The sequence below is a fragment of the Mesoplodon mirus genome (assembly GCF_964341445.2).
Source record: "Mesoplodon mirus genome assembly, chromosome: 7".
NCBI lineage: Eukaryota > Metazoa > Chordata > Mammalia > Artiodactyla > Ziphiidae > Mesoplodon > Mesoplodon mirus.
Genome location: NC_138983.1, coordinates 26,675,305 through 26,702,343, shown reverse-complemented (window position 1 = coordinate 26,702,343; position 27,039 = coordinate 26,675,305). Strand labels below are relative to the sequence as shown.

Sequence of the window (27,039 nt, the reverse complement as noted above, 5' to 3'; positions counted from 1 at the left end):
CACAGCAGTGAGAGGCCCGCGTACAGCAAAAAAAAAAAAAAAAAAAAAAAAAAAATTTACAATCTAAAAAAAAGAAATTTTGGGCCTCCCTGGTGGCGCAGTGGTTGAGAGTCCGCCTGCCGATGCAGGGGATACGGGTTCGTGCCCCGGTCTGGGAGGATCCCATATGCCGCGGAGCGGCTGGGCCCGTGAGCCGTGGCCGCTGGGCCTGCGCATCCGGAGCCTGTGCTCCGCAACGGGAGAGGCCACAACAGTGAGAGGCCCGCATACAGCAAAAAAAAAGAAAAAAAAAAAAAAAAAAAAAAGAAATTTTGATTTTAAATATATTGTTCATATTCAGGAAAATATATTATGTATGAAGTAAAATTTACACTTACCATACAAAAATATTACATCTTGCAGTTTCCTCTCTGTTTCACTGTTTCATATTTTGAACACAAATAAAAACTTCAAGTACTCACATAGACTGATAGAACTGAAGTAATTCAAGTTCTGTTTCTTTGTTTTTACAACCGCTGTACTACCAGTCATTTATTCTAAACCTCCTATTTAAATGCAAAAGTCTGTAGAACCATAATCTGTGCTGAAAGCCAGCTCAAAAGGTTTCAGGACTTTAAGATGTACTCTTGAAATGTATACATGTAACTGAGCCCACAGTTGTCAGGGCCTAACTGTATAACTGGGTGTCCTCCAAATTAACTTCTTTATAAAAGAAGTTTTATGTGCTTACTAAAGGATGGGAAATAAAACGGTGCTGATTTGACTCGTGTGTGTGCGTGTGTGTGTGTGTGTGAGTGTGTGTGTGTATAATGTATATATAGTTCTCTACATATTATATATGTGTATATATATAGTTACTTCTAAATATGTCAGTGATAAAATAGTCCTCCCTGAAAAAAATCTTTTCATGGTTAAGTTTTAAGCATTTGGTGCAGTTACTATTGAATTTTTTAATGAATATATTTATATTGATATTATATAGTTATATAATGTCATTATATTATGTTATATATAATAATATTTTAGAAAGATATATTTTTTTTTAAATGATCCACAGACAAAGCACCTCATTATTGTGCCCTTTTCTGTATGCATATTATGTTTCAATAAAAGGGTAAAAAGAAGAAGAAAGAATATCTGGGGCAGCTCACACAAGTGTTGGGCAAACTGGACTAACAGGCTTGAGGCTATTTTTGTTTATTTTTTATTTTTTATTTTTTTGCGGTATGTGGGCCTCTCACTGTTGTGGCCTCTCCCGTTGCGGAGCACAGGCTCCGGATGCACAGGCCCAGCGGCCATGGCTCACGGGCCCAGCCGCTCCGCGGCATGTGGGATCTTCCCAGACCGGGGCACGAACCCGTTTCCCCTGCATCGGCAGGCGGACTCTCAACCACTGCGCCACCAGGGAAGCCCGAGGCTATTTTTGAAACAACACTTCGGACCATGTGGCCCACCTGGCTTAACAGAACCATTTCTGCAGCTGCTGCTGCCCCAGGGAACGTAAGAGGAAGTCACCGCTGCCAGTGATGCCCCTGAAAGCCAGAGACCTCCACCACCACCTTTGCCCAGCAAACAGATATGCACAGAGCTTTCTTCTTCAATTGCCATATATTAGTTTCAAGTGGGTCTATCTAACTGATGGAGCCTAAGGTCAAATTTGGAGGAATTTGTCTTCTGGATTCCCCCTCAAGGGAGATGGGAATTAGAAGGCAGGAAATCATAACAAGTATGTCCAAAAAGTGATAGGTAGCCAAAAAATCTGAGAAAGTCCACTACAGCATACTTCTTTAGCTGTTCAACATTAATATGTCATTTTTATTTTTTTGCTCCAGACACACAGGCTCAGTGGCCATGGCTCACGGGCCCAGCTGCTCCGCGGCATGTGGGATCCTCCCGGACTGGGGCACGAACCCGTGTCCCCTGAATCGGCAGGTGGACTCTCAACCACTGCGCCACCAGGGAAGCCCGATATGTCATTATTTTAAACTTAATAACAACACATGAACAATCACGATAAAATTCTCCTATTGATCACAGTGCAAATGTCCCTGATGCAAATAAAAACACTCTCCTCTGTCCCAAAGGGAGACAATCTAAAAAAAATCTCATCCAAGTATGGTACCCAGCTGAGTCTTAGCACTCTGGATGATGTGCAGGTCCAGATATGACACCTCAGGGTCCCCTGACCTTAACACTAAAAGATAAGATAACTGCCCCCTATGTATTGAATACACAATAGAAAAGGAGCAGGAATGCAGTAGTAACTTCAGTTCAGGAAAGAGAATAGGAAACGTTGCAGCCACAGGAAATATCAAACCCTGTATTCTGGCAGTGAGGAGGACTCCGTGCCTTGGTGGTGGTATAAGATCTGGTTCTGCCCTCTGGAGGAATCCTCCTGGTCCATTATTATGCATGACCTCATGGATAATAAGGCCATGGGTAAGGGCTTTAGAAAGGATGCCCTTCCTGGGCACCTCACAGGACCCTCTCAGTCCACTTCTAATAGGTGTGAGTTTAGGAACCTGGGGTGGCTTAAGGGGTTGAAGAATTATAGGCTGTTGCTAGACAAGTCTGGAATTTCTTTGACAACATACTGTTGTGAGACAATTTTCCTTGAGTTTCTTGTCTCTCTAATATCTTATACGCAGAGGCACTGATCACCCTTTGTCTCAGACTATCTTTTCAAGGGTGTTTGTGCAGAAAACAGCCTTGGAAGATAGAGATAGTGTTTCCCTCCAGAACAAAGGGCAAACATGCTTACAGTCCATTATAAACTATTTGGGCTCCCTAAGCTCAGGGTTACTTTCCTGTAACGTACACATCTGACACACATCTGGGCCCATCCACCCCATCTTTTGAGACTTTGCTGAAAGTGGCAAGGAGTAACCAGAATATGTCAACATGGATTATATCTACTCTTTCCCCCAATAACATAAAATATCATGGTTTATGTCCCAAGAAATAAAAGAAGACAGTTTTCCATGGAGAATGTTTTGACATCATTTAACAAGGTTCATGCTGTTTCTAAGCCTGAAAAATCTGGGTCCTCATTGTCAAATCCTTACTTCTTTCCGTAAGTCAATACCATACTTTAGGTTCTCTTGTTGGAAGCACTCTACTTCTGGTACCAAATCTGCTTGGTTAAATTGGCTCCAAGTAACAAAATAACACTGACATATAGTGGCTTAGACAAATAAGGTGTGAATTTTCCCCACAAGGCTAGAAATCTAGAGTTCCCCAGGGCTGAAAGGGTGGTTCCATAGTGAACCAGGACCCAGGTTCCTTCTAGCTTTCTACTCCAGCCCTTTAGCAACTGAAATTCATCCTCAGCTTGCTACCTTGTGGTTGCAAAGTGGCTGCCCCACCTCCAGCTTCATGTCTACAACCAAGGTAGCAAGAAGGGGAAAGGCAGAAGTTAAGTATGATTCCATTCAAAGAACTTTTGAAAAAGCCCATGTAGCAACTTTCCTGTCATTTTATCAGCCCAAAGATACCACATCCTCACCCCCAGCTGCAAAAGAGGCTGGGAAACACCATTCTTTAAGTAGGCATGATGCCATACTGAACAAAAGACGGGTTCTGCTAGTAAAGTAAAAAGAGAAAACATGTATTGGATACGTTACCAGCAATGTCTGACACAGCAATTAATTTTTTAAAAATGTAAGTGCTATATAGGACAAATAAATATACCTTTAAGCTGTATCTGTGCTGCAGATTCTCTGAGTACAATCTCAGAGAATTCACAGCCAGATAGTTAAAGTGAAGGTAAGAGAACATATTGGAGACAACTTCAACAGTCCAGACAAGAAATGATGAGGGTCTGAATCGAAAAGTTAATCAAAAGGGTAGAAAAGCTGTTCAGAATTGGGGGAAAATAGTGCCTCCCTATTTCTGACGTTTCCTTCCAAGTGAAGAGAGCTCTACAGAGTGTCCATTTTGACACCTGTGGTTTCTCCATACCTTTACCTCCCTCTGCCCAATGGGCAGTTGAGTGATTTCTCTGACCAGTACCTGTGGGAAGAATAACTAGGAGCATTTCAGGTCCACCATTTTGCACTAGGGAGTGGACCTCCACGTGGAGCGCAGCCTTGCGCTGGAAACTGGAGGTTTCTTTCCCTACTGGCCTTTTGTAGTGGGCAACTAGTCCATCACTGCCTTTTCTCCTCTTGGCCACAGACAGCATGAGTTCTATCCTCCTCCACTGTGTAAGTCTTACGTATCGGAGGCCTTCCTATCCAGGAGGCTAGGTGGATACATCTTCCACATTCTGGAGTTGAGGTTTACCCAGCATATTTAGTTAACAGGTCAAAAGCCACACCATATGATCTATCTCTATCAACAAGGAAGACGCTACTTCTTCCCCCATCTGCCTCTCCTGTATATTATTTATTTCTTTTTTAAAACAGCTCTGTTGGTATAATTCACATACCATACACTTCACCCATTTAAAATCTACAATTCATTCGTTTTTAGTATATTCACAGCATTGTGCAACCAGCACCACAATCAAGTTGGGAACATTTTCATCACTCCCTGAAGAAACCTCTTACCCTTTAGTTATCGTTCCCCCGCCTTCCCCTCCCAGCACACACACACACCACCAATAGAATCATACAATATGTGTTGCTTCTGGCCTCTTTCACTTAGCATAATATTTTCAAGATTCTTTCATGCTGTAGCATGTAGCAGTCCTCCATTCCTTTTTATTGCCAAATGATATTCCATTGTATAAATATACCACGTTTTGTTTATCCATTCATCAACTGATGGACATTTGACTAATATGAATGTTTTTGGCTATTATGAATAATGCTGCTATGAACACTTTGTATGTTTTTGCATGGACATATATTTTCAACTCTCTTGTATATATGCCTAGGAGTGGAAATTCTGCATCATATGATAACTCTATGTTTAGCCTTTTAAGAAACTGCAGACTGTTTTCCAAAGTGGCTGTACCACTTTACATTCCCATCATCAGTGTATGAGCGTTCCAAATTCTCCACATCCTCATCAACACTTGTTACTGTCTACCTTTTATATCGTAGCCATTCTAGTGGGTGTGAAAGGGTATCTCATTTTGGTTTTGATTTGCATTTCCCCAGTGGCTAATGAATGCTCTTCTTCTGACCTGGATGATAGTTACATGTATATGTTCACTGTGATAATTCATCAAAGCATACACTTAGGATTGGTGCATTTTTCTGAACATGTTACACTTCAATAAAAAGTTTATTTTGAAAGCACATATTCCACATCAGGTAAGGACTTCTTATATTCTATTTTTAAAATGAAATCGTTACCAAGCAACAAAAAAGGAGACAAGAGCAGCAGCTTTCAAGTGAGACAGACCTGGATAAGAATCCATGCTGACTGATGCTCTGTGTCTCAGGCTGGCAAAGCTGCCTAACTCCTCTGAGCCTCTGTTGCTTCATCTTTCAATAAAACTGTAAAAATAATAATACCTCACAGGATTGTGGTTAGTGCAGCTCATATAGGAGCTAAAAATCATGTTTTTTCCAAAAATGTAAAAATTATTAGCTCATAAAACTACTATTGCATTCACATGGTTTGCAGTTGATACGCCTCTTGACTAGCACGGTAAGATTTTTCCTCTGGTATAGACATGTCTTTCTGAAATCATTTTAAAAACATAAATGATGGGGCTTCCCTGGTGGTGCAGTGGTTGAGAGTCCGCCTGCCGATGCAGGGGACACGGGTTTGTGCCTTGGTCCGGGAAGATGCCACATGCCGCGGAGCGGCTGGGCCCGTGGGCCATGGCCGCCGGGCCTGCGCGTCAGAAGCCTGTGCTCTGCGACGGGAGGGGCCGCGGCGGCGAGAGGCCTGTGTACCGCAAATAAATAAATAAATAAATAAATCAATAAATGATGAATGTGTCTTCTTTGGATTCAACAGGTTTATGAATGTCTCAATAATCGTTTATGTCGTGAAGAAGTTAACCTTATGAATTTGGGGAAGTTAATTGGGAAGATTAATGTTTTTCTAACGGTCAAAGTGTTTGAGATTTAAAGCGTTGTATTAGTTCCACTGCTGAATCTACAGCTCAGGTGCAATATATTTCAGTAAGCCACCAATTAACTGCTTAAACAGTAGTTGTTTCACCTGCAAAGTGACTATAATCATATGTTGTATCACTAGTATAAAATTTAATTATTAGTTATAAATCTGAGACCCTAAAATGATGGTTGCTTTGTAAATTCAGTGTTATACCACAACAGCACTAAGAGATATTCCAAGATTCCTACCATAAACACACATTACAAAAAATTGTTAACTTACACTTACATAAACTTTTTATTTACAAAATTATGACTTTAGATTTCAAACTTTTCTCTCTGTGTCAGTCAGGATTAGATTCAGTTGTATATGAGAGAAATCCTATATAATGGTAGATTAAATGAGATGGAGGTTTATTTTTTTCTTATGTAAAACAAGTCTAGAGGCAGGCAGTCATGGCCTATTAGTGCATCTTCCTGATGTCATCAGGGATATAGGCTCTTCCATCTTTCCTTTCCATTATCTTGGCTTCTACCTTTAAGGCCACATCTTAGTTTTAGTTTGGTTACTGCAACTCCCACCATCAAGTACATGTGTTCTTAGGCAGCAAGAAAGAGAAAGAGAAAAGGACAAAAGAGGCTGGGTCTACTCCTTTTATAGAGCTTTCCCAGAAGCTCCTCCCAATATTTCCATTTACATCTCACTGGCTACCCCAGCCATAATAAAGCTGATAAATTTAGTTGCATGGAAGGGTTCATTGCCACATCTACACTATAGGGAGGACTTGCTACTAAGGAATAAGAGGATGGATAGCAGGCTGACAAGTAGCAGTCTGTACCACACTTTTTTCCCTCCACTCTTTTCCATGTCTTTCTAGAATGTTGTAATCATCTGTTTTTCATTCAAAATTCAAAATTTAAAACAATGATCGGATATCATTGCTTTATATCTGACATATCAAATATATGTCAATTTAGTTAGTTAAATTTTATGGTATCATTCACTAATATAACAAATATTTATTACTCCTTCTTTGTATCAGCCACTTCCATAAGCAAAGGAATGAAATAATGAACACATTCCCGCCTTCTCAAAGCTCCCAGGATATTGATTCAGTAAAAGGACGATAATTAAGTATTATAAATAATGCCTATTTCGAACGGGTTACCATTTAAAATATAGCATTACTATTTAGGTAATCAACTACATGTACTATTTTAGTAGAAAAATATACTTTTATTTATCAGATGAATAATTCTATAGTTTTGAGATACTTGATATATACTTGAAGACAAATTTTGGATATCAGTATCATGCAATGCATTCTTCTTGCAAAAAAATGTAGTTTTTGTCCAATGATAAAATTTCAGGTGAATATATTAATACGGTCCTTTCACATAAGACAATTGAAAATAGAGCGAAATCCAGGTTTTCCAGAATTTTTAATCATAAAGAACAAGGAGATAGTATTAGAGGGAAAGCAAAATAAACAGTAAAGAAAAACCATAAATACTTGGTTGTAGTTTTCAGGTTAAAAAAATCAGCTAGAGAATATTGTCTTTCAGAAGATAGGGGACCTGTTCAACATCTTGGTACTAATTCATTTTTTGAAAGTGCCTAGATATGTTTTTAAGAAACTCTAAGAATATGATACAACAATAACAGGTTGCTATTGTGGCAGTATAAATGACAACTCTTATTTTATTGCCTTTAACACACCAGTTGACCTGTATTTTATTTCGGGCATAGGATAAAGTTAAAATTGGCCAGCTCAAATTTCAACTGGCTCCAGATTTCTTCAATTGGCTCCAAACTTTTTTATCTAAAACATTTGGAACATATGGAACATGCCATATATAGAAGAATAGACAATATTTCTTGTATCACTTGTCTAAGTTAAGGGAAATTTGTCTCCTTTAAAAAGGAAAACAGAAGTCCACAGAACACTTATTTTGTTTAACAAAACAGAGCTAAAATTTTTTGACTCATTTAAAAATCAATTAGATCTGAGATAGTACTTTTAAATGAATATTAGTCCCCCTCATCCAGGCAACGACAATCTATAGTGTTGCCACTTAAGATTAGTTTGTATTTTCTAGAGATTTATAAGTGAAATTACACAGTATGTCTGGCTTCTTTCACGCAACAAATTATTTTGATTCATCCATATTGTTACATGTATCGATAGTTCATCCTTTTTTTATTGCACAGCAGTATTCCATTACGTGAATATATAACAATTTGTTTATCCATTCACTTGTGGGTTGTTTTTTTTTTTGGCTGGGCTGCACGGCTTGCAGGATCTCAGTTCGCCGACTAGGGGACGAGAGATTGAACCCAGGGCCACTGTAGTGAAAGACTGGAATCCTAACCACTAGGCCACCAGGGAATTCCCTTCTTATTGAGTTTTGAAAGTGCTTTATATATTCTGGATACAAGTCCATACCAGATGTGTAATTTGCCAATGTTTTCTCTTAGTCTGTGGCTTGCCTTTTCATTCTCTTAAGTGTCTTTCAGAGAGAAGTTCTTAATTTTGATGAAGTCCAATTTGCCAATTTCTTTTCATTCATGGATCATGTCCTTCAGAGATGTATCTAAAAAATCTTTGGTCACAAACTCAAGGTCACAAAAATTTTCTTCCGTGTTTTCTCCTAAAAGTTTAATTAAAAGTTTTAGATTTTATATTTAGGTCTAAGATTCATTTTAAGTTCACTTTTCCATATGGTAAAAGTATGGATTTAGTTTCATTTTTCTCAAATATGAATATACAATTGTTCCAGCACCATTTGTTTAAAAGATTAAACTGACTTTGTATCTTAGGCAAAAATCAATTGACCACGTGTAAGTCTATTTCTGAGCTCTCTTTTCTCTTCCTTTGATCTAATTGTCTACCTTGATGTCAATATCACACTATCTTGATTACTATTACCATTTTGCATTCCTACTAGCAATTTATCAAAGTTCCAGTTGCTCCACATCCTCATTAGGACTTGGTATTGTTTTTTTTAATTAGCTTTTGTGGTAGTGTGTAGTGGTATCTTATCATGTTTTTGATTTGCATTAAAACTGGGTTGTTCTCTTTCTATTGAGTTTCCCATCTTTTTTTTTTTAAACTTAATTTTCCCTAATTTTCTAAACAATACCCATCTTGGGTGCGTATCAAGGCCTCCATGTTGTTTTTCTTGCTTTTTCAAATAAGAAGCAAGCTTGCGATTACTCCAAGTAGACAGTCTGCCCCAGAATGTTAGAAGGCATTGGCTTGAATTCAGGCCAAATTTTGGAGTCCCCTTGAGTTCCTCTTTCTCTCACACCGCTTACCTGATCTGTCAGTAAATCTTATCAGTTTTACCATCGAGAATTCAATCAATTTCTCACCACCACTCCACCATCTTCTCTTGCTCTGTCTCTGTAATAGATTTCTAACCAGTTTCCCTACTTGGGCCCTTGCTCAACTTATATCATTTTGCAACACACCTGCCAGAGTGATCCTTTACAGAAAAAGTTGTTTGACCTCCTCACTCCTTTGCTCAAAACCTGTTAGAGGCTTGTTAAAGTCAAAACCAAATATTTTATTATAGCCTACAAGACCATGATCTGGCCATGGCTATCTCATCTCCTATTCCTCTCCTCCTCAAATCCACCCCACAGGCTTCCTTGCACCTGCCTCGAGTACTTTCCTTGCTGTCTTCTGCATGAAAAGCTCTCCTGTAGATTTCTCCATTGGTACTTTCCTCATTTCCTTCACTTCTCAATGACACGTGAGCCATTTTCTTTGCTCACTCTATCTAAAATGGCATGCACGCACACTAATACACACACCACCCCTTTCTCTGTTGTTTTACTGGTGCTAATTAACATGTTACATAACTACTGAATAACAGCTAATACATCCACAGTTCACCGTGTTTTAATTGCTTTATATGTTAATTTACTTAATCCTCAGAACACCATGAGTTAAGTACTTGATCTAATTTTTCCAGAAGAAGCTGGAACGCAGCGGTTAAGCAACTGCCCCAAATCACACATCCATCAAATGGTGCAGCAGGGATTCCACCCCAAGAAATTCGATTCTGGAGTCTGTGCTGTAAAACACTATGCCATTCAGGGCTGCGTTTCTAATTACTTTGTACTGTTTGTGTTCTGTGTGCCTCCAATGGAATGTAAGCTGCACGTGGAGGAGCTTATTTTGAAAACTACTGCTATCCCCGGGGTAGAGAGCACTGCCTGCTTGTTAGCTAGTACCTCAATAAAGGCTGAAATGTGGGTTAAATTATAACTCGAAAAAAACCGCCCCCAAATTTCAAAAGGGTAGGTGGGCTCCGCAAGGCGCAAGCGGGGCGATAATACGGAACACAGACCACACCCCACCTACCGGAGTTCGAGGAGACGAGAGACCACGCAGGAAGGTAGCCGCTTGCACTCGTGCCTCCGCCTCCGCCGCGCCTCCGCCCCCGCCTCGCCTCCGCCCCCGCCTACGCTCCGCCCCGCCCCAGCCAGAGCGCGAGCTGCGATTGGTCTCCGTGGCTTCGCCCGTCCTGGTGACCCCGCCCCTCAAGGCCCGCGCAGGCTGACCCGGAAGCGGTTGTGAGGCGCCGGCGCGCGGCCCAGGTCCTTTTTCCGGTTGGCGTGGTTTGCGAGCCGAGTGTCCCAAGTGCTCCGGCCTTCGCCATGAGCGTCCCGGCGTTCATCGACATCAGCGAGGAAGATCAGGTATGCTCCCGGACGGCGGATGCCGCCAGGGTCGGGTGTAGGGGAGGCTTAGGAGTGTGAGATGTCGAGTCGGGGCCGAACCAGGGCCGGGCGAGCGGGACGCCGCCCCGCGGAGCCCGCCCCGGAGCCGAGAGCCGCGGTTCAGTCCTCCACACCCCAGAGTGGGGAGGCCGCGAGGCAGGGGCGCGCGTTCTTGGAGGCCTGGGGTTGCCCGCCGGCCAGCACTCCCAGTGCTGGGCCCGAGGCTTGACGGCCAACTTCCTGGTCGGCGTCGGGACTCTTCCAGCCTGGAGTCACTGCTGTCTGTCGACACGGTACTTTTTGACTCATTGCGAAGGGTATCTGCTTCCGTCCTCCAAATGCAGCCACATCCGGAGTGGGAGGTGGCGAATCTTTAGACGGCGTAAGCAGTTCAGGGAAAAATAATTTGGTACTAAAGATCAAAATGGTTTTATTATTATGTGACCACGAGGGCACAGGTGACGCCTATTTTATATGTAGGCCGTATTTTATATTTTTACTTGAGCAAGAGTGAGAGTTCTGTAACCTGAACGCATAACGTCAATTCCATCCTCATACTTTGGGGCATACACTTGGTGAACAATCTTAATATTTTTAAATTTTCTGTTTGTGGTTTGCTCTTTGGTTTGCATGGCTCATGCTTCTCATTTTCCCCATAACAAAAGTTAAACTTTAGTTGGTGGGAGTTAAACTAAACTTGAAATGATTTTCTCTAATTTTGCAGAACTGAAAATTATTCTGTGAAGTCGTTAAGGGTTGTCATTTTGTATTTTTCTGCTACTCCACTAACATGGAAATTTTGGTTTCGATAGAAGAGAAAATATCAATACTAGTGTAAGATAACTTTTAGAATTGCAGATGTGATTTTTTTTTCCCCCCTTGGTAGAAATGCAGACCTTCAGTCCTGAAGAGCAAAGTAAGAAGGGGAAAGAAAAATGGGGGAACAAAAGGCTAGGGAACGAGTTGAGCATAATTGGAAAAGAAGATGTGGAAGGAAAAAAAAGCCTATCTGAGTAGGAATGGAATCACGTTATCAGCAATTGGCTATTAGGTGACTGAAAAAAAGTGTTTGGGTTTTTTTCCTAACATGGAAGAGGGTTTGTAGACGGAGGAAGTTCTTGTCATTGATTATATTAGTTTTAAAGTGCCATTTCCATTTAGGTTATGCTAATGTTCTTGTTTCACACTGGCCATTACTTTTGGGTAAATAGGTGACTGCTTTGGGAGTTAAACTTTGGTTATATTCTCTGATTAGAGTTAAGTGGCGTTCAGAGTCCTTGTTTCCTTTTCTTTGCTTTTACCACTCCATAACCACCTGTGGCCAGTAAGGTTGACAGATGAAAACAATAAACTGTTGATTGAATAGTTTGCTTTGTGGGTACAAAGCAGAAACTGAACAGATGCCTTTGGGGGGTAGGGGGGAACCATACCATGTTTCCTTCATAGAGAAATATGCAGTGATGTTTTTGTGCACTCTGATATGGTGAGGTTTGTTTTATGAAATCTTGTTTATGATACCAACTCATGTGAAGTTACTATGTTATCTGAAAGGATAGCACCATCAGGGCAACAGCTTTAATACACGTAGGTAGCCAGACATACTTGTGGGTTTAGAAATGTGATGCCTACATATTTACTAATGGTATCCCTACATCTCCATTTCAGTTCTTCATCTTATTATCTTAAACACTGTTTGCATTCATGTGTGGTTGCCATAAATACCAAGTCCTCAGAAGAATAAGTTGTTAAATATTATATATGCATTAGAGTAGAAGATATTTAAATACCTGGATGTAGTACTATAATTGTGTTTTTATAGGTCCAAAAGTGCTTTCTGATCCAGGTATGCATTTTAAAAGAGTAATTACATCGTAGATGCAATTTGATAGAAACATTTTATTCAAGGTGACATTCAAAGGCATCACCTTTTTATCTTTGTGTCTCCCACAGCGCTTATCTTAGATAGGTCCTCAAACATTTAATTAACAAATGATTACTCTCTTGCCAGGGTAATGTCTGTAACTTTTTAAAGTATTGTGTTATGTAGACCTGAGAGTAATAAAGCTTCTTTAAAAGAAATAAGATCAGTTATTCCCTTCCTGCACTCCCCCCCCCACCAAAAAAAAGCTTTGTGTTATAGTAGAAAGGTTTGTGCTGTATACTGGAAGTCCAGCAGGATATATAGGTGATGTGAGAGAAATTTGACAGTGATCAGTGTGGGTCATAGTGGGTCTGTGTAGCCACTTGTTGAGGAAAACCTGTGGGGCTGGATGGTGGATGAGCTGGGGGAAAGGCACTTTAACATAATTTAAAGTTATCATTAAGTGCTATGTTTACATTTTATTTTTTAGAAATACGTCAGAATGGTTTGAGATCTTGTGTTTTGTGATTCATAGTTCGTTTTGTAGATATATAGCAACCCTATTTGATTCAACAGGCTGCTGAGCTTCGAGCTTACTTGAAATCTAAAGGAGCTGAAATTTCAGAAGAGAACTCAGAAGGTGGACTTCATGTAGATTTGGCTCAAATTATTGAAGCCTGTGATGTATGTCTGAAGGAAGATGATAAAGGTTTGTCTTTAATTTTTTGTAATATTACTTACTAATCATAAGGGACCTACTTTTAAAACTTTAATGTGAATTATATTTGTTTTGTTTTAGACCTTAGAACTTTTAAGCACTGTTGCTTTTAATCTTATCTTTGCACACACTTCCAGTTTATTCTCATCTGTTATGCTCATGAAATAAGCCTATTTTGATGAAACATCTTCATTACATTTTTTTTGAGTGTTATTGCACACGGTAAGTATTGGTAATTTCAGAATGAACTGAAGGAAAAAATGAATCTCTTCTTTTCATAAGGTTTAGATTAATATGAGATGGAATACAATTTCAGGTAATCTAAAAGCCGATTTAATTATTTGGCTGATTCCCTATTGAGATAAAATGGGAAATTTTGAAAATTGGGAGTCCTAAAATCTCTGGTTAAGGTTAAACTTGGTGTATGATTAGTATCTTGCTAGTAAAAATTGAAACTGTATACTACATAGACATGTAAATCAGTCTTCTGTTTTACTGGTTGAAAACCAAATCTTGGGTAGTAACTTCCTCCTTCTTCAATAAAATGTGTGAGTTGCTTTCTGAATGATAACTATACAACAGAGCTGGTTTAGTTTGAATTTATGTGCACTATGTTTTTTAGTATGATGCACACCAGTGAAGGAAAAGCGTTCTTTAGAACTGCTTTACAGTAGCCAGAGTACCTTGTAAGTGTTTTATGTTTAATGGTCTTTGGTGTGTTATAACACTGGAAATACATGTTTAACAAGATACATTAAATATTATAGTATCACTGTTGTGTCATCCATACATGTGTAGATGTTGAAAGTGTGATGAACAGTGTGGTATCCCTCCTGTTGATCCTGGAACCAGATAAGCAAGAAGCTCTGATTGAAAGCCTGTGTGAGAAACTGGTCAAATTTCGGGAAGGTGAACGCCCATCTCTGAGACTGCAGTTGTAAGTTAAGAACTGGAAGAGGCTCAGCTTTTCAAGGGGCTCTTCATGTTACTGTCCCTTAATGGTTAAAAGCAAGAATTCTAGAACTTGACTGTCACCTGTGACTTTTTTTGGTGGTGTGTCTTTGGACAAGTCACTTAACTCTCCTGTGCACCATTTCCCTCCTTGTAATGTGACGTTCTTAATAGTATCCCTTTCAAGTTTGTTGTCAGAGCATATAATCTCAATTTAGTCACCATAGCTACTGATGTCCAGCATTGTTTTATTATTTGTTTGTTAACCAGGCTAAGCAACCTTTTCCATGGGATGGATAAGAATACTCCTGTAAGATACACAGTATATTGCAGCCTCATTAAAGTGGCAGCATCTTGTGGGGCCATCCAGTATATTCCAACTGAGCTGGATCAAGTGAGTTACCATGTGAAATACTTGTTCTGCTTCTAAGAAGTATAATTTTAGAGCTCAGATAAGAAGCAAATGTGTCTTCTAAATGTTATCTTTTAAATTGTGAAAATATGTTCACTGTGTCACTAAATTTTCTCCTTTTTGTCAACCTCATTGTAGGTTAGAAAGTGGATTTCTGACTGGAACCTCACCACTGAGAAAAAACACACCCTTTTAAGGCTACTTTATGAGGCACTTGTGGATTGCAAGAAAAGGTATTCAGAATTAATGTACTGACTTAAAACATAATGGCAATCAATGTAAGTCGTTGAGACTTTTTTAAGGACAGGTAGGATGAGTGATTTTGCTCTAGTTCATTCTTTAAGGAGTTGCTCTAAATCTCTTTCTGTAAATTTCACCTACTAAATTAAAGATAACTGCAAAGTTTAAAATAGTCTTTCCCATCTTTAAACTTTTTAAAAAGCAAAACCTGCTTTTGTTCTAAAAATGGTACAACTGTTAATCCCAAAGCTGTGTGTAACATTAGACTAAGTTCTTTAATGGTGCTTTGATGTCTTAGTACAGGGTAGTGCTATCACTTTTGTTTAATGGTGGTGAGGGTCTATCAGTCAGAGTCATAGTCAAAGTCTCTGAATATAAACAGTGCCCCTGAGATGGAGCTTTGCAATAGACTGTACTAAATGGTACTTAGTTGTGCTTTTGCAAGGTCTTGAGTTTCTAAGGCTTGTATTCAGCCCAGCAAACTTCATGCCCAAAATATTTATTCTTCATCCAGTTTATGGATGCTACCAAATGATATATTTGGCCCAGTTTTTAGAATTAGGGTTGAAGGATAATCCTACCATTTTGACCTGGCTTTTCAATTTCTCTTTTCACATAGTGGTTAAAAACTTTTAGGAAAAGTAATCAGTCTTCAGTTTAGTTTTATTGCACAATTTTTATAGTTGCTTTCACTGCTAGGGTGTTTAGTATATTAGAGACGATCAATAAGATGAATGTTTCTGTTACGTTAAAGTAATGTAAAGTTTTTGCACATTACTTAACGTTTAACAATACAAGAGGAAATTACATTTTTGTTGTGAAAGTTGCAGCGTTTTATTATAAAAGAAGTCAAGCAGGGAATCTTGCATTAATAGCCTATTTCATTTTGTGTCAGTGGCTACTGTCTGTTACATGCTAGCACACTTGTGGCAGCATTCTAGCCGGTTGTCAGTAACTGTCAAGAGTAGGTAGTTTTATATCGGACAGTCTCAAATGGGGACGGCATAAAAGCTACTGGAGAAAGAATCCATATTTTAATATATGCTATAAACGTGCAGGCTGTGGAATAAAACTACTGGGATTTCAAACCTTGGCTTTCCTACTTGTATATGACCCTAAATAAATCTCTGTACCTCAGTTTCCAACTTCAGAGTGGAAATAATAGTAGTACTTACCTCAAGGTTGTTGAAAAGATTAAATAAGCTAATGTACACATGAAGTTCTTAAAATAGTGGTTTCATTATTGAGAAAGCACTCAGTAAATATTGGATATTTTATTCCTATCATTATCCTTTTCATTTTTTTCAAGCTCATCTTTAAAAAGTTAGTCTTTTCTGGTACAGTAATTTAAAATGATGAGTGTTACTGTTTCCCTTTGAATGTCTGGTGCTTATCAGAGGTGATGACTACTCATTGGATGGTTTCTCTAATTGCTGTTTAGTAGATCCTCAGTCTTTTCTGTGTAAAAAGGAAATAACTAAGGTAACGGTCTAAAGAATTACAAAGCTAATTCTCTGAGAAATTGAGATAAGACATCATTACCCATCTTGTGCTCTCCTAGACATACCCTAATGTTAACATATTAGGAAGTATCTGTAGCATTTGTCACAGGTAATCACTCTTTCCTTCTTGAAACACTTGCTTCAGTTGGCTTTCGGGGCACCTGTCTAGATTCTTTGCTTCATTCACACCTCATTTGTGGCTCCCTCCCTTCTTTGAATCTGCTCAATTTTTACCTCATCAGAAAGGCCTTCTCTGGCTATCTGTAAAAATAACAGTATTCCCCTACCCTCGCATTGCTTTTTTCCCCTCATCCCTATTTTATTAGCGGCCCCACTACACTTATTACTGACTGACATACTATATTTTCATGTTTATTATCTGTCAGTCCCCTCTATAATGTAAGTTTTCCAAGGGCAGGAACTTTTTGTTCATTACTAGCACAGTGTCTGACATGAGTAGGTACTTAGTATATAAGTGCTAAATGAATATTTCTGAAAAATGAACATGTTGCAAAAGCAGTGGATGTAAGAAGCAGTGACTTAAGACAGTATGAAGTGGTGGTTTATGGAACTAGAGTGTATGCTCTTCCCAGAAGCATTCAACCCGGGCTTCTCTTCTGAGCTTCAGACCCTTATGTCCAGCTGCTTTCTACCTGATTCTACTTAGATGTGGCCCATAGTTGCCTCAAACTCGATGTGACCAAAATGAATTTTATCATTTTCTCCCTCTAAATTAGTTTCTATTTTCCTAAGCAAGACATGTTGAAGTGGTCTTCTGTTTATTCTCTCTGCAATGGTTTTGTGAAACAGAAATTTCAGCCTATCATTCTTTAGGTTTACATTTTCTTTAGCATACAGTACAGAATTCTTAGTTTGGCATATAAGTCCTTTCTGACATGGGCTCCTGTTTATTGCAGTAGCATGGGCTTGGTGAATGTGATGATAATACTCTTGCCATTTTTGTATGGTGCAGTGACAAACCACAAAAACTTTGTTTTCTTTATATGGATATTCCCTCCCTCCATTTCTCTCCCCCTCTCTCCCTCTTTCTCACATACACACAACCCTATACCCTTCCTCTTGGTATATCATACCCTAGACATAGTGAACCTTTGTCAGCTGCAAAAGCATCCATGCTCTTTCCCAGTCTGGACCAGAGGCTGGTACCTGTTTTTACATGGCCTACAAGCTAAGAATGGTGTTTACATTTTTAAGTGGTTGACAAAAAAAATCAAAAGGAGGAGGATATTTCTTAGATTGTGACCATTACATGAAATGCAAATTTCAGTGTCCATAAAATTTCATTGGAATGCACCCATACTTATCATTTATGTATCATTTTTATAGAATGCACCCATACTTATCATTTATGTATCATCTGTGGCTGCTTTTGCCTAGACTTGAGTAGTTGCGGCAGAAACCAGGTGGCCTGCAAAGCCTAAAATAATTATTGCCTGGTGCTTCATGGAAAGTTTGCCTATGCTTGGTCTAGAACTACACTCAACTCCTTTTCTCTGCCTGAAATGCTCCTCCCATATTTACAGCACCCTCTACTTTATCATGGCACTTCACACGATTGGCTAAAAGGTTTATGAGGTTTTAGGCTCAGTGAAGGCTAGGAACCTTGAACCTTGTCTGTCAACCATTGTATTCCCAGCCTGTTGGTGGTGATGGGCCCTGAGTCGATGAATGCTACGTGCACTTAAGGAACTAGGGAAGGATGGTTATTCAAATTTCTGTCATGCTGCTGATTTAAATTTTAAGATTTGGTTTTTGTCTAGTACACAGAAAATGGTCGTTTTTTTGTTGCTGTTTGGTTTTTTTGTTGGTTTGTTTGTTTCTGCTTCTAAATAGAATTCTGAGAGTTGCCTTGCCCTCTTAGTAAGAATGCTTACATTTATGGGTGCCCCCTTCATGATTTTGTTTATATTGGTGGTTGATGAGTGCAAATTATGTAATATCTTCTGAGTCCTCATTATATGTCAGATATTGTGCACTTTAAATGGACCTGTGTATCTGATCTTTGTGAATTCAGATTTCTTTAACTGATAAGATGTATTAGACTGAAGTATATATACTATGGTTGCTAAAACTGGAAAGTGTGCCTATGCTTGCAGTGTGGCACAAGATAATAATTTAATTGAATCCTGGCTTTGTGGGGAAGTTTTAGAATATCATTTAAGTTTTTTAAATAAATGGTATAGCTCTTACTGATTTTACCCAGGTTGAATCCAGATGTGGGGGGAAGAAGCACTTTTAGAAAACGAAAAAAGGGGGTGGGGAACTGTTTCTCCTACTTAGCAAACTTAAGCTTTCTGTAACTGGCTGAAGATTCGTCAGTTTAGAGGAAGAAATGAAGGGTGAAGATAAACATTTACAAAGAGTTCAGATTGAGAGAATGCATTTAAGTATTTTGTACTTTTCACTGCAGTTAAAATTGATCATCTACATAATTCTAAGGATGATTCAATTGGAAGGATATCATTAGTAGAATTATTTAAATATCTGGTGTTGGCTCAACTTCAGCTGTACTATCCTAACAGTTTCTCAGACACAAAACCTTTTTCTCACCTAGGGCTTTTTTTTTTTTTTTTTTTTTTTTTAAATTTATTTTTGGCTGCGTTGGGTCTTCTTTGCTGCGCGCAGACTTTCTCGAGTTGTCACGAGCAGGGGCTACTCTTCGTTGTGGTGCGCGGGCTTCTCGTTGCAGTGGCTTCTCATTGCGGAGCACGTGCTCTACGTGTGCAGGCTTCAGTAGTTGTGGCACGCGGGCTCAGTAGTTGTGGCTTACAGGCTCAGTTGCTCTGCGGCATGTGGGATCTTCCCGGACCAGGGCTCGAACCCGTGTCCCCTGCATTGGCAGGCGGATTCTTAACCACTGTATCACCAGGGAAGTCCCTCACCTAGGGCTTTTATACCTGGTCTTCTCTCTGCCTGGAAACTCATCCAGCCCCCACCTTCTACCTCTAGTACGTTTCATGGCCAATTATTTTACATCCTTTAGATCTCAGCTTACATGTCATTTCCTCAGAGAGAGACTTCCCTTGCTCATTCTATATGAAGTAGCCTCCTCTTTCCTGTCTCTGCTCTTGTAACTCTGTTGCATCACCATTTATTTCCTTTATGGCACTTACCTTGTTAGTTGTTATTTTTCCTTAGTTGTCTCTCTTTCCTACTAGAAGGAAAGTTCCATGACTTTTTCCATAGCGGAGGACTGTGTCTCTGGGTCACCATTGTATGTATCATCAACACAGTACCTGGCACTTAGTAAATATTTCTGAATGAATGGATAGCAGTAGTGATACTGTGAAATTCCTAAAGCTGTATTTCTTTTTAGTGATGCTGCATCAAAAGTCATGGTGGAATTGCTAGGAAGTTACACGGAGGACAATGCTTCCCAGGCTCGAGTTGATGCCCACAGGTAACGTTAAACACGGTGTTCCAGTGATGACTGTCAGCAGGGTAGAGGTGAGCTACACCGTTAAGTCATATAGCTGAAGTCATGTTTGCATCTACCAGTGATCCAAAGCCATTTGATACCGTGTGTGCCATGAGGATTCTAATGTAGATACCCAAATTCAAGATTTGGTGTTGAAAGAAACCAAAGAATGCATGTGAAATAGCCACATGGTGTTTGCTGTTTGGGGTATTGCTGCAGTGGGGGTTCCCAACCTGAGTAGTAGAACCTAATCTTTGGTTGATTTTACCTTAATATTAAGGTACATAGATGAGGAAAGGCTGGTGGCTTTCTGTAAAAATTAGCTCATTGCTAATGGGAATAACTGCTTCAAACAGTCCTAGATCTATTTAGTAGCAATAATAGTTTTTTAAATCTATGAAATGGAAATTATGATAACTTCTTTATAGGGTTATTCCATCGTTGATAAAATGGGTGTGATACTACTATATGTCTCTCAGGGTGCTGTGAGGATGAAATGAAGTAATACATGTTAAAGCACTTACCTTAGTGTCTGGCATAAATAGTAAAATACTGCTGCTGTTTTATTCTTTGATTAGTTTGGTGGTACTTTCTCTCCAGCTGTGTTTTTGTCTACGAGTAACTATTATTTTAATTTTATTTATTTTATTTTTGGCTGCGTCGGGTCTTATTTGTGGCACGTGGGATCTTTGTTGCCGCATGTGGGATCTTTTGTTGCGGCGCATGGGCTTCTCTCTAGTTGTGGCGCGTGGGCTCTGTAGTTTGCGGCACACAGGCTCTCTAGTGGAGGGCACAGGCTTAGTTGCCCCATAGCATGTGGGATCTTAGTTCCCCGACCAGGGATCAAACCCACAGCCCCTGCATTGGAAGGTGGATTCTTAGGCACTGGACCACCAGGGAAGTCCCTCTACGAGTAATTTTATTAAAATGGACATCACTGATAGATTTATTGGCCTGTTTTAAGCCCAGTTTTGTAGCTTTTTTAATGCAGTGTGTATTGAACTCATAGATATTTTACTTAATTGAATATATTTTGCAGTCTGCAAAGGCAGTGAAAAGTACCTAAATTTCAAGACTCTGAGCTTGGGTTTTTGTTTTCTAATTAAGGTGTATTGTGCGAGCATTGAAAGACCCAAATGCATTTCTTTTTGACCATCTTCTTACTTTAAAACCAGTCAAGTTTTTGGAAGGCGAGCTTATTCATGATGTAAGTAGTTTATCCTTAATGTTAAAAATATTTTCTCCTAAATCTAACATACTGAACCGTAACTCTACTTTGTATTAGTGAACATGACTCTTAGAGAAATATAGAAAGAGAAGAACTATATTCATTTTTGTATCAGGAACAGACTGAAATTTAGGACTAGAATTTAGCTTTTCTCCAACCACCAAACACATGCCTGCTGTTCTTTCTCCCTTTCCTTCATCTCACTTGCCTGGCCATTATGAACTTAGAGAATACAAATTTCTTCTTAGTATATAGTGTCAACTATCCCCAATTAGAAAGATAAATCTGATATTTAAAAAACAGATGAATGTACTTTTCAAGTGCAATTACAAATACATTTTGGATTATTTCTATTTGTACTGTGTCATTTTCACCATCTTTTGGGGTAGATCGTTTAGAGGACACTGTATTTACTGATTCTTTCATCTAAGTGAGTTTTAATGAAAGGAAATTTAGATGGTAATTTGATCAAACAGATTGAAATTTCTGCTTGAAGGAAATGTGGAGTCTTGTTGCTGGGAGTCAATGTCTTAAAAGTACCTTAAGTATAAATCTTAATTCTGTATTGAATATTGTATCTTTGTTTTTTTGTGTTTATCTGTATAGCTTTTAACCATTTTTGTGAGTGCTAAATTGGCATCATATGTCAAGTTTTATCAGAATAATAAAGACTTCATTGATTCACTTGGTAAGTTGTGGGGATTTTTCTTTGGAGGGGTAGAGAGAGATAGGAATGAAAGATCCAGCAAATATGATCGTGGCCTTATGTGTAGGTTACCCTAACCAGTGGTGTAAAAGATCTTATTCCTTAGATGCTCGGTGATTTACATTTTTGGTACTTCTTTTAAAAAGCCATAGTCACATTTGTAGCAAATAGCTTTTTTCCTTCTAATATAGTCTTTTATACTTGGTTCTCTCCCTCCCCCCATTAACAAATTATAGAAGTATATATATACTGTGTTGCTAAGCACATCTACATGAAGCTGAAGATAGAGTTAGAAATGGAGTTGTGATTTTGTGTGATAGGAGAAATTTTCCTAACTACAGTTTGTTGAAGACAGCATATAGTAAGTTTAAGGTTTATGATTTTTATCTTGGAGTTTTCTTTCTAGACCAACAGAGTTCAGTAAATGTTGCCGAATTGAATCTTATCCTCATTGAGCAAACTGCATAGTATATATTCAGTATTTTCCTTCTGGAGCATGTTTTTATCATGCTAAAATTAAAAAGGGAAAACTTAGAAAATCAGTAGTTGAACAGGTTTAAATTGTTCTAAAACTACCCATTTTTTGAGAGTGAAGTCAACTGAAGCTAAGGTGCTTTGTTTTTCTACGGGGCAATAATCAGAACACATTAGAGGCTAGTTATATTTTCCATATTAAAATTGAATTTAGTTTTCCTGGTTGGTTGAAGTGTAGATAAAGAATACATTTATAATCTACTTTGATTATACTATTAGTCCTCAATTTGGTAATCATTAATTCCTGTCACCTGTAAATTTTGTGCAGCCATTGGAATTGGGAAGATTGAATTATTCTGAACATAATAAGGCATTTGAAATACACCAAGATAAAGTAGATGCAAGTGTGTTTGTGTTGAATGCTTTGCCAGGTGCACTAGACCCAGAAAACCACATTCTGTCCCAGTTAATTTGTTTCCTGGCATGAAGCTATGTGATGGAATGTTAATGTCAGCAACCTCTTTATTTACGCACCAAAGAAAAAGGGGTAGTAATTAACACTTTGACACTCCCCCATTGATGTGTAATTGACTGTTTCAAAGGAGCACTGGTTCATAAGCTATTGCATGCATTAAAATTACGTTTTCTATATTGCAGCATTTTAAGACAGGGGTCAGTGACAATGCAGAAATTGCTCAATGATGCACATTTTTTTATTACTGCATTAAGGTTTTGACATATTAGTAATGAATAAATGTTTCCATAAAATTAGATTTTTTTATAACTTTAAAATTGAAATATGACAGAACACTGTGACTTCCTCTTTGAAGGTAATATTCTACTTTCATGAAACAAAGCACAGCTTCCTACAAGTCTAAACTCAGACTTCACTAGCTTAATATAAGTTTGATTTTGAGAACAAGAGTCCTAAAGGCTTCAACTTTGGTTCTTTGTTTTACTTTAAACATCAGTTTGAAATGTTTTTAAATGCAGGTTTCTATGTGTTAGATCATGGTTTTACATAATTCATTCTAGAAACAATCTTCATTCCTCTTAAGTTTTTTGATTTACGGTAAGCTTGTCACTGCACAGGGCGTAGCAGTGAAACAAATCTAATTTCTAAAGTATTTTAAATTATATATTAAAAATTTTAGGAGTTTCTATCATTTTATTATATTAAAAGAGGACTAAATATGTCCATTGAACTGGTAATGTTAAGGAACTTTCTTATATTGCCAAATATTGAGACAAATATTTAGTATTCTCTGTGATAGAAAAAACATAATAGAATTTCTGTGCAAACCAGAAATCAGATTCCCTATTTTGCCTTTTGTTTCTCGCAATCTGTGCAAATTAGCAACCATTTATTGGAAATTTGTTTTTGAAAGATGTTTCCGGGAAAACATCTTACTAAAAGTTTATTTTTGTTTTTTAGGTGTATTAAATATTTATTACAGCTGAAAGTCTGGTTACAAATGTCTAGGTTCCACAGGTGGCATCAGTTTATCTCACAACACTTTATTAACACTGACAACTTGGGCCAACAGTAGCACTATCTTGTGTCAACTGAATTGCCCTAACATGTCCACATGTAATCTGGTGTTATCCAGTTGCTACCTTCTTGCTTCGGAAAGTTAATCAGCATCTAATTTGCATTTGTTAATTAGGGTTAATGTGCACTAATTGATTTTTTGATGCTTGTAGATTTCCATTAAACCTGGTTAGCAGTACTTACTTGGGTACCTCATTCATTTGAGTTATGGTGATCATGTTTTTGTTGAATCTGTGCCAAATAGAAAGCCTGCATCATAATTACAGCTAATTAACAGACAATTATGTCCTATATTAATGGGCTTCCCTAGTCTTCTGCTAATATTCTGAATGTTATAAATTTCAAATTTATTTATAGAGTGCTTAGAACTTTTTTTTAACAGTACAAACTTGAGGCTCTTAATTACTAGGGGGTACGTGATTGGTCATTTGCTGAGTTTACAGAAGTTGAAAGTTTAGAGAAAAGGAACGTGTTACGTATTTCTAAATTAACTTTAGAAATTTGTTTTTATAATTAAGAAATAGCATCAAATCAAGTGTGTTTGTGTGTTATAATTCAGCTTCTATTTAGGAATAGGTAATTTGGATATTCAGGATTTGTAGGTATTTGTATCTCTAGTTATTTATTTTATAAATGGACTTATTTTCTAGGCCTAGTACTGCCACCTTGTTATTAAAAAGTAAATCACTTAATCTCTTTACTCCTCAGTTTTATTGTTTTTTTAAAGTGAAAGGATCAGGACTAGGTAATTCATTGTTCCTTTAAGGTTTAACAGTTGTTTGTGATCTGAATAATTGTAGCAGAATGTTTTATTAGAAATTATAAGGCAAAATTTGATTATTTGTACAGTTTTTCTGCTTTTGCCTTAAAAAGAACAGGTATCACTGTTAATTTTATCTAGTACTAATCATTTAAAAACTATAAATGTTAAATACACTTTTGCAGTTTTGATTTTTAAGTATTAAGTCCAAAGTGGCCTAAAGGGAAATGGAATATTTTCATAAGTGAATGTATATTAAAATATTTTAAAACTCCATGTTTGCCAGTAACATGGACATAGAACAAAGAGTAAGTAGATAAGGAATCTTGTGTTTAAATGGAGAGCTATTAGTAAAAGTAAGTTTAATTCAATTAAATAAGAATGTTTTTACGAAATGTACTTTGTATACTTTATCTCCTAAAATATATAAATAAATATTAAAAATGTAAAATGTATAAAACTTAGGGCCTAAAAATACCATTTTATAGCTTATTCTTAACTTTGAATCTATCACCTGTGGCACTGAAGCAATAAAGAAATGAAGTTACAGAAAAATAATTTTAAATGCTTCATAATTTAATTACGGGGTTAGTTTATGGTTTGTAAATATAAGAAGCTTTGTGAAAATTACTCTGTATAAGTACCCAAACACAGTGACTTCCACGATCTTACACAAGAGTTGTAATCATGCAGGACTGTAATTAGTATGGATACTCATCTGGCTTCACTACTGTGTTACTCAGGCCTACTACATGAACAGAATATGGCAAAAATGAGGCTACTTACTTTTATGGGAATGGCAGTGGAAAATAAAGAAATTTCTTTTGACACAATGCAACAAGAACTTCAGATTGGAGCTGATGATGTTGAAGCATTTGTTATTGATGGTAAGGCAATTTGAACATTTTCGTTTTTTCCTAGAATTTCTCTTCCTACCCCATGAAACATAAGATTTTTAATCTTGAAACTGAGCTTAGTAGATTAGCAGATTATATTTGTAGCAGAGTGAAAAAGTTCAGTGGAAATATAAATTGCTATGTGGTTTTTGGTGCGTGTCTATTCCTTGAACTCATGTAGAACAAAGGCCTTTAGGCAGTATATCATAGTGGTTAAGAGCCTAGATTTTAGTATTAGACCTGTGTTTGAGACTAGGTCTTCCTCTGTGAAACAGGAATGTAGGAATTAATTTGTGGTTGTGAGGGTTAAATGAATTAATGCAGGTAAAGCACTCACTTCAGTGCCTGGCACATAGTAAATGATCTGCAAATATTAACCATTACCAATATTTTATGATTGGTCTAGAAATAGCACCTTCTTCCTCAATAATTACATTATAAAGTGGCTTAACTGTTAATTAGTATTTTTAAGAGTAATAACATGTATTATAATATCTTAAGAAACTAGCCCCGTTCCCCACCCCACCCCACCCCCATGTGATTTCAGAGAACACCAGAATTCTTAATGAAAACCGTATGTGATATTTAATATAGATAGGCACAGCAACCAGAGGACAAATTCATGGCCTTCCTTTTGGTTGCATCACATTGCTGGGCTTGTTATTAAATTCAAAGAGCCTGTTTGTAAAATAATGTTGGAAAACTGTAAAGTTTTATTATGGCTTACTTGGTCACAGTTTCATACCTTAGGCTGTTTTCCTTGGGAATATTCCATACAACATGTCATGTAAGACATCTTTTTTTCAGCGGTAAGAACTAAAATGGTGTACTGCAAAATTGATCAAACCCAGAGAAAAGTAGTTGTCAGGTAAGACACAATACTTTGCAGCATTTTGTAGAACAATTTATTCTATTTCACTTAAATGTTTAGAGAACCAAGGTGGTGTTAGCAGTTGACTGTAGTTAAATAGTTGCTATTTATCATAATTTTATTAAAGTTCAGACTGAATGTGATTAGCTTATTTAATGAAAGAGTCCTATTTTCCAGCACATTTCATTTAATGGCTCAGTACTGGCTAGAATATTAATGACTTCCGTGTCTGGTTTATGTAGTTCAGGAAAATAGATGGTTTAGGATCAGTATGGCAAATAAAGGTTTTTAAAAAAATAAGCTTTTAATCATTCTTACAACTCTACATTATGTCTTCTCTGTGTATTTAACCTTGCTTTTAACTAGATACAAGTGTGTAATACTGTAAAAAAAAAAAAAAAAACAGAGGATAAAAGCTTGAGTAATAACTTTGTTTTTAATTTTTCCAGTCATAGCACACATCGGACATTTGGAAAACAACAATGGCAACAACTCTATGACACACTTAATGCCTGGAAACAAAACTTGAACAAAGTGAAAAACAGCCTTTTGAGTCTTTCAGATACCTGAATTTTTATGCTATATAATTTTGTTCTTTTTTGGAAAATCTAAATCATAGTAAAACATTATAGCCTGAAATCTGACTACAGTCTGGATAGTTATTGTCTCAAATTTAAAAG

General features: G+C 37.7%; 1 protein-coding gene and 1 long non-coding RNA gene across 2 annotated transcripts in view; one reads left to right on the top strand and one right to left on the bottom strand.

The window, feature by feature from the left end:
- LOC309808245 overlaps positions 1-10,541 on the bottom strand; it is a 61,488-nt gene extending 50,947 nt beyond the window's left edge. The window contains exon 1 of the long non-coding RNA XR_014294715.1: positions 10,391-10,541. This is a non-coding gene — a long non-coding RNA (uncharacterized lncRNA). The remainder of the gene's footprint in view (positions 1-10,390) is intronic.
- A 64-nt stretch (positions 10,542-10,605) lies between these two features.
- EIF3M (eukaryotic translation initiation factor 3 subunit M) lies at positions 10,606-27,003 on the top strand. Its single transcript, XM_082628344.1, has 11 exons — positions 10,606-10,728; positions 13,187-13,319; positions 14,127-14,265; positions 14,550-14,673; positions 14,830-14,924; positions 19,771-19,854; positions 20,980-21,079; positions 21,707-21,788; positions 25,336-25,479; positions 26,296-26,356; positions 26,809-27,003. Exons 1-11 carry the CDS (start codon positions 10,687-10,689, stop codon positions 26,927-26,929), a joined length of 1,125 nt encoding a protein of 374 aa, XP_082484470.1. The 5' UTR covers positions 10,606-10,686; the 3' UTR covers positions 26,930-27,003.
- The last annotated feature ends 36 nt before the right edge of the window (positions 27,004-27,039 follow it).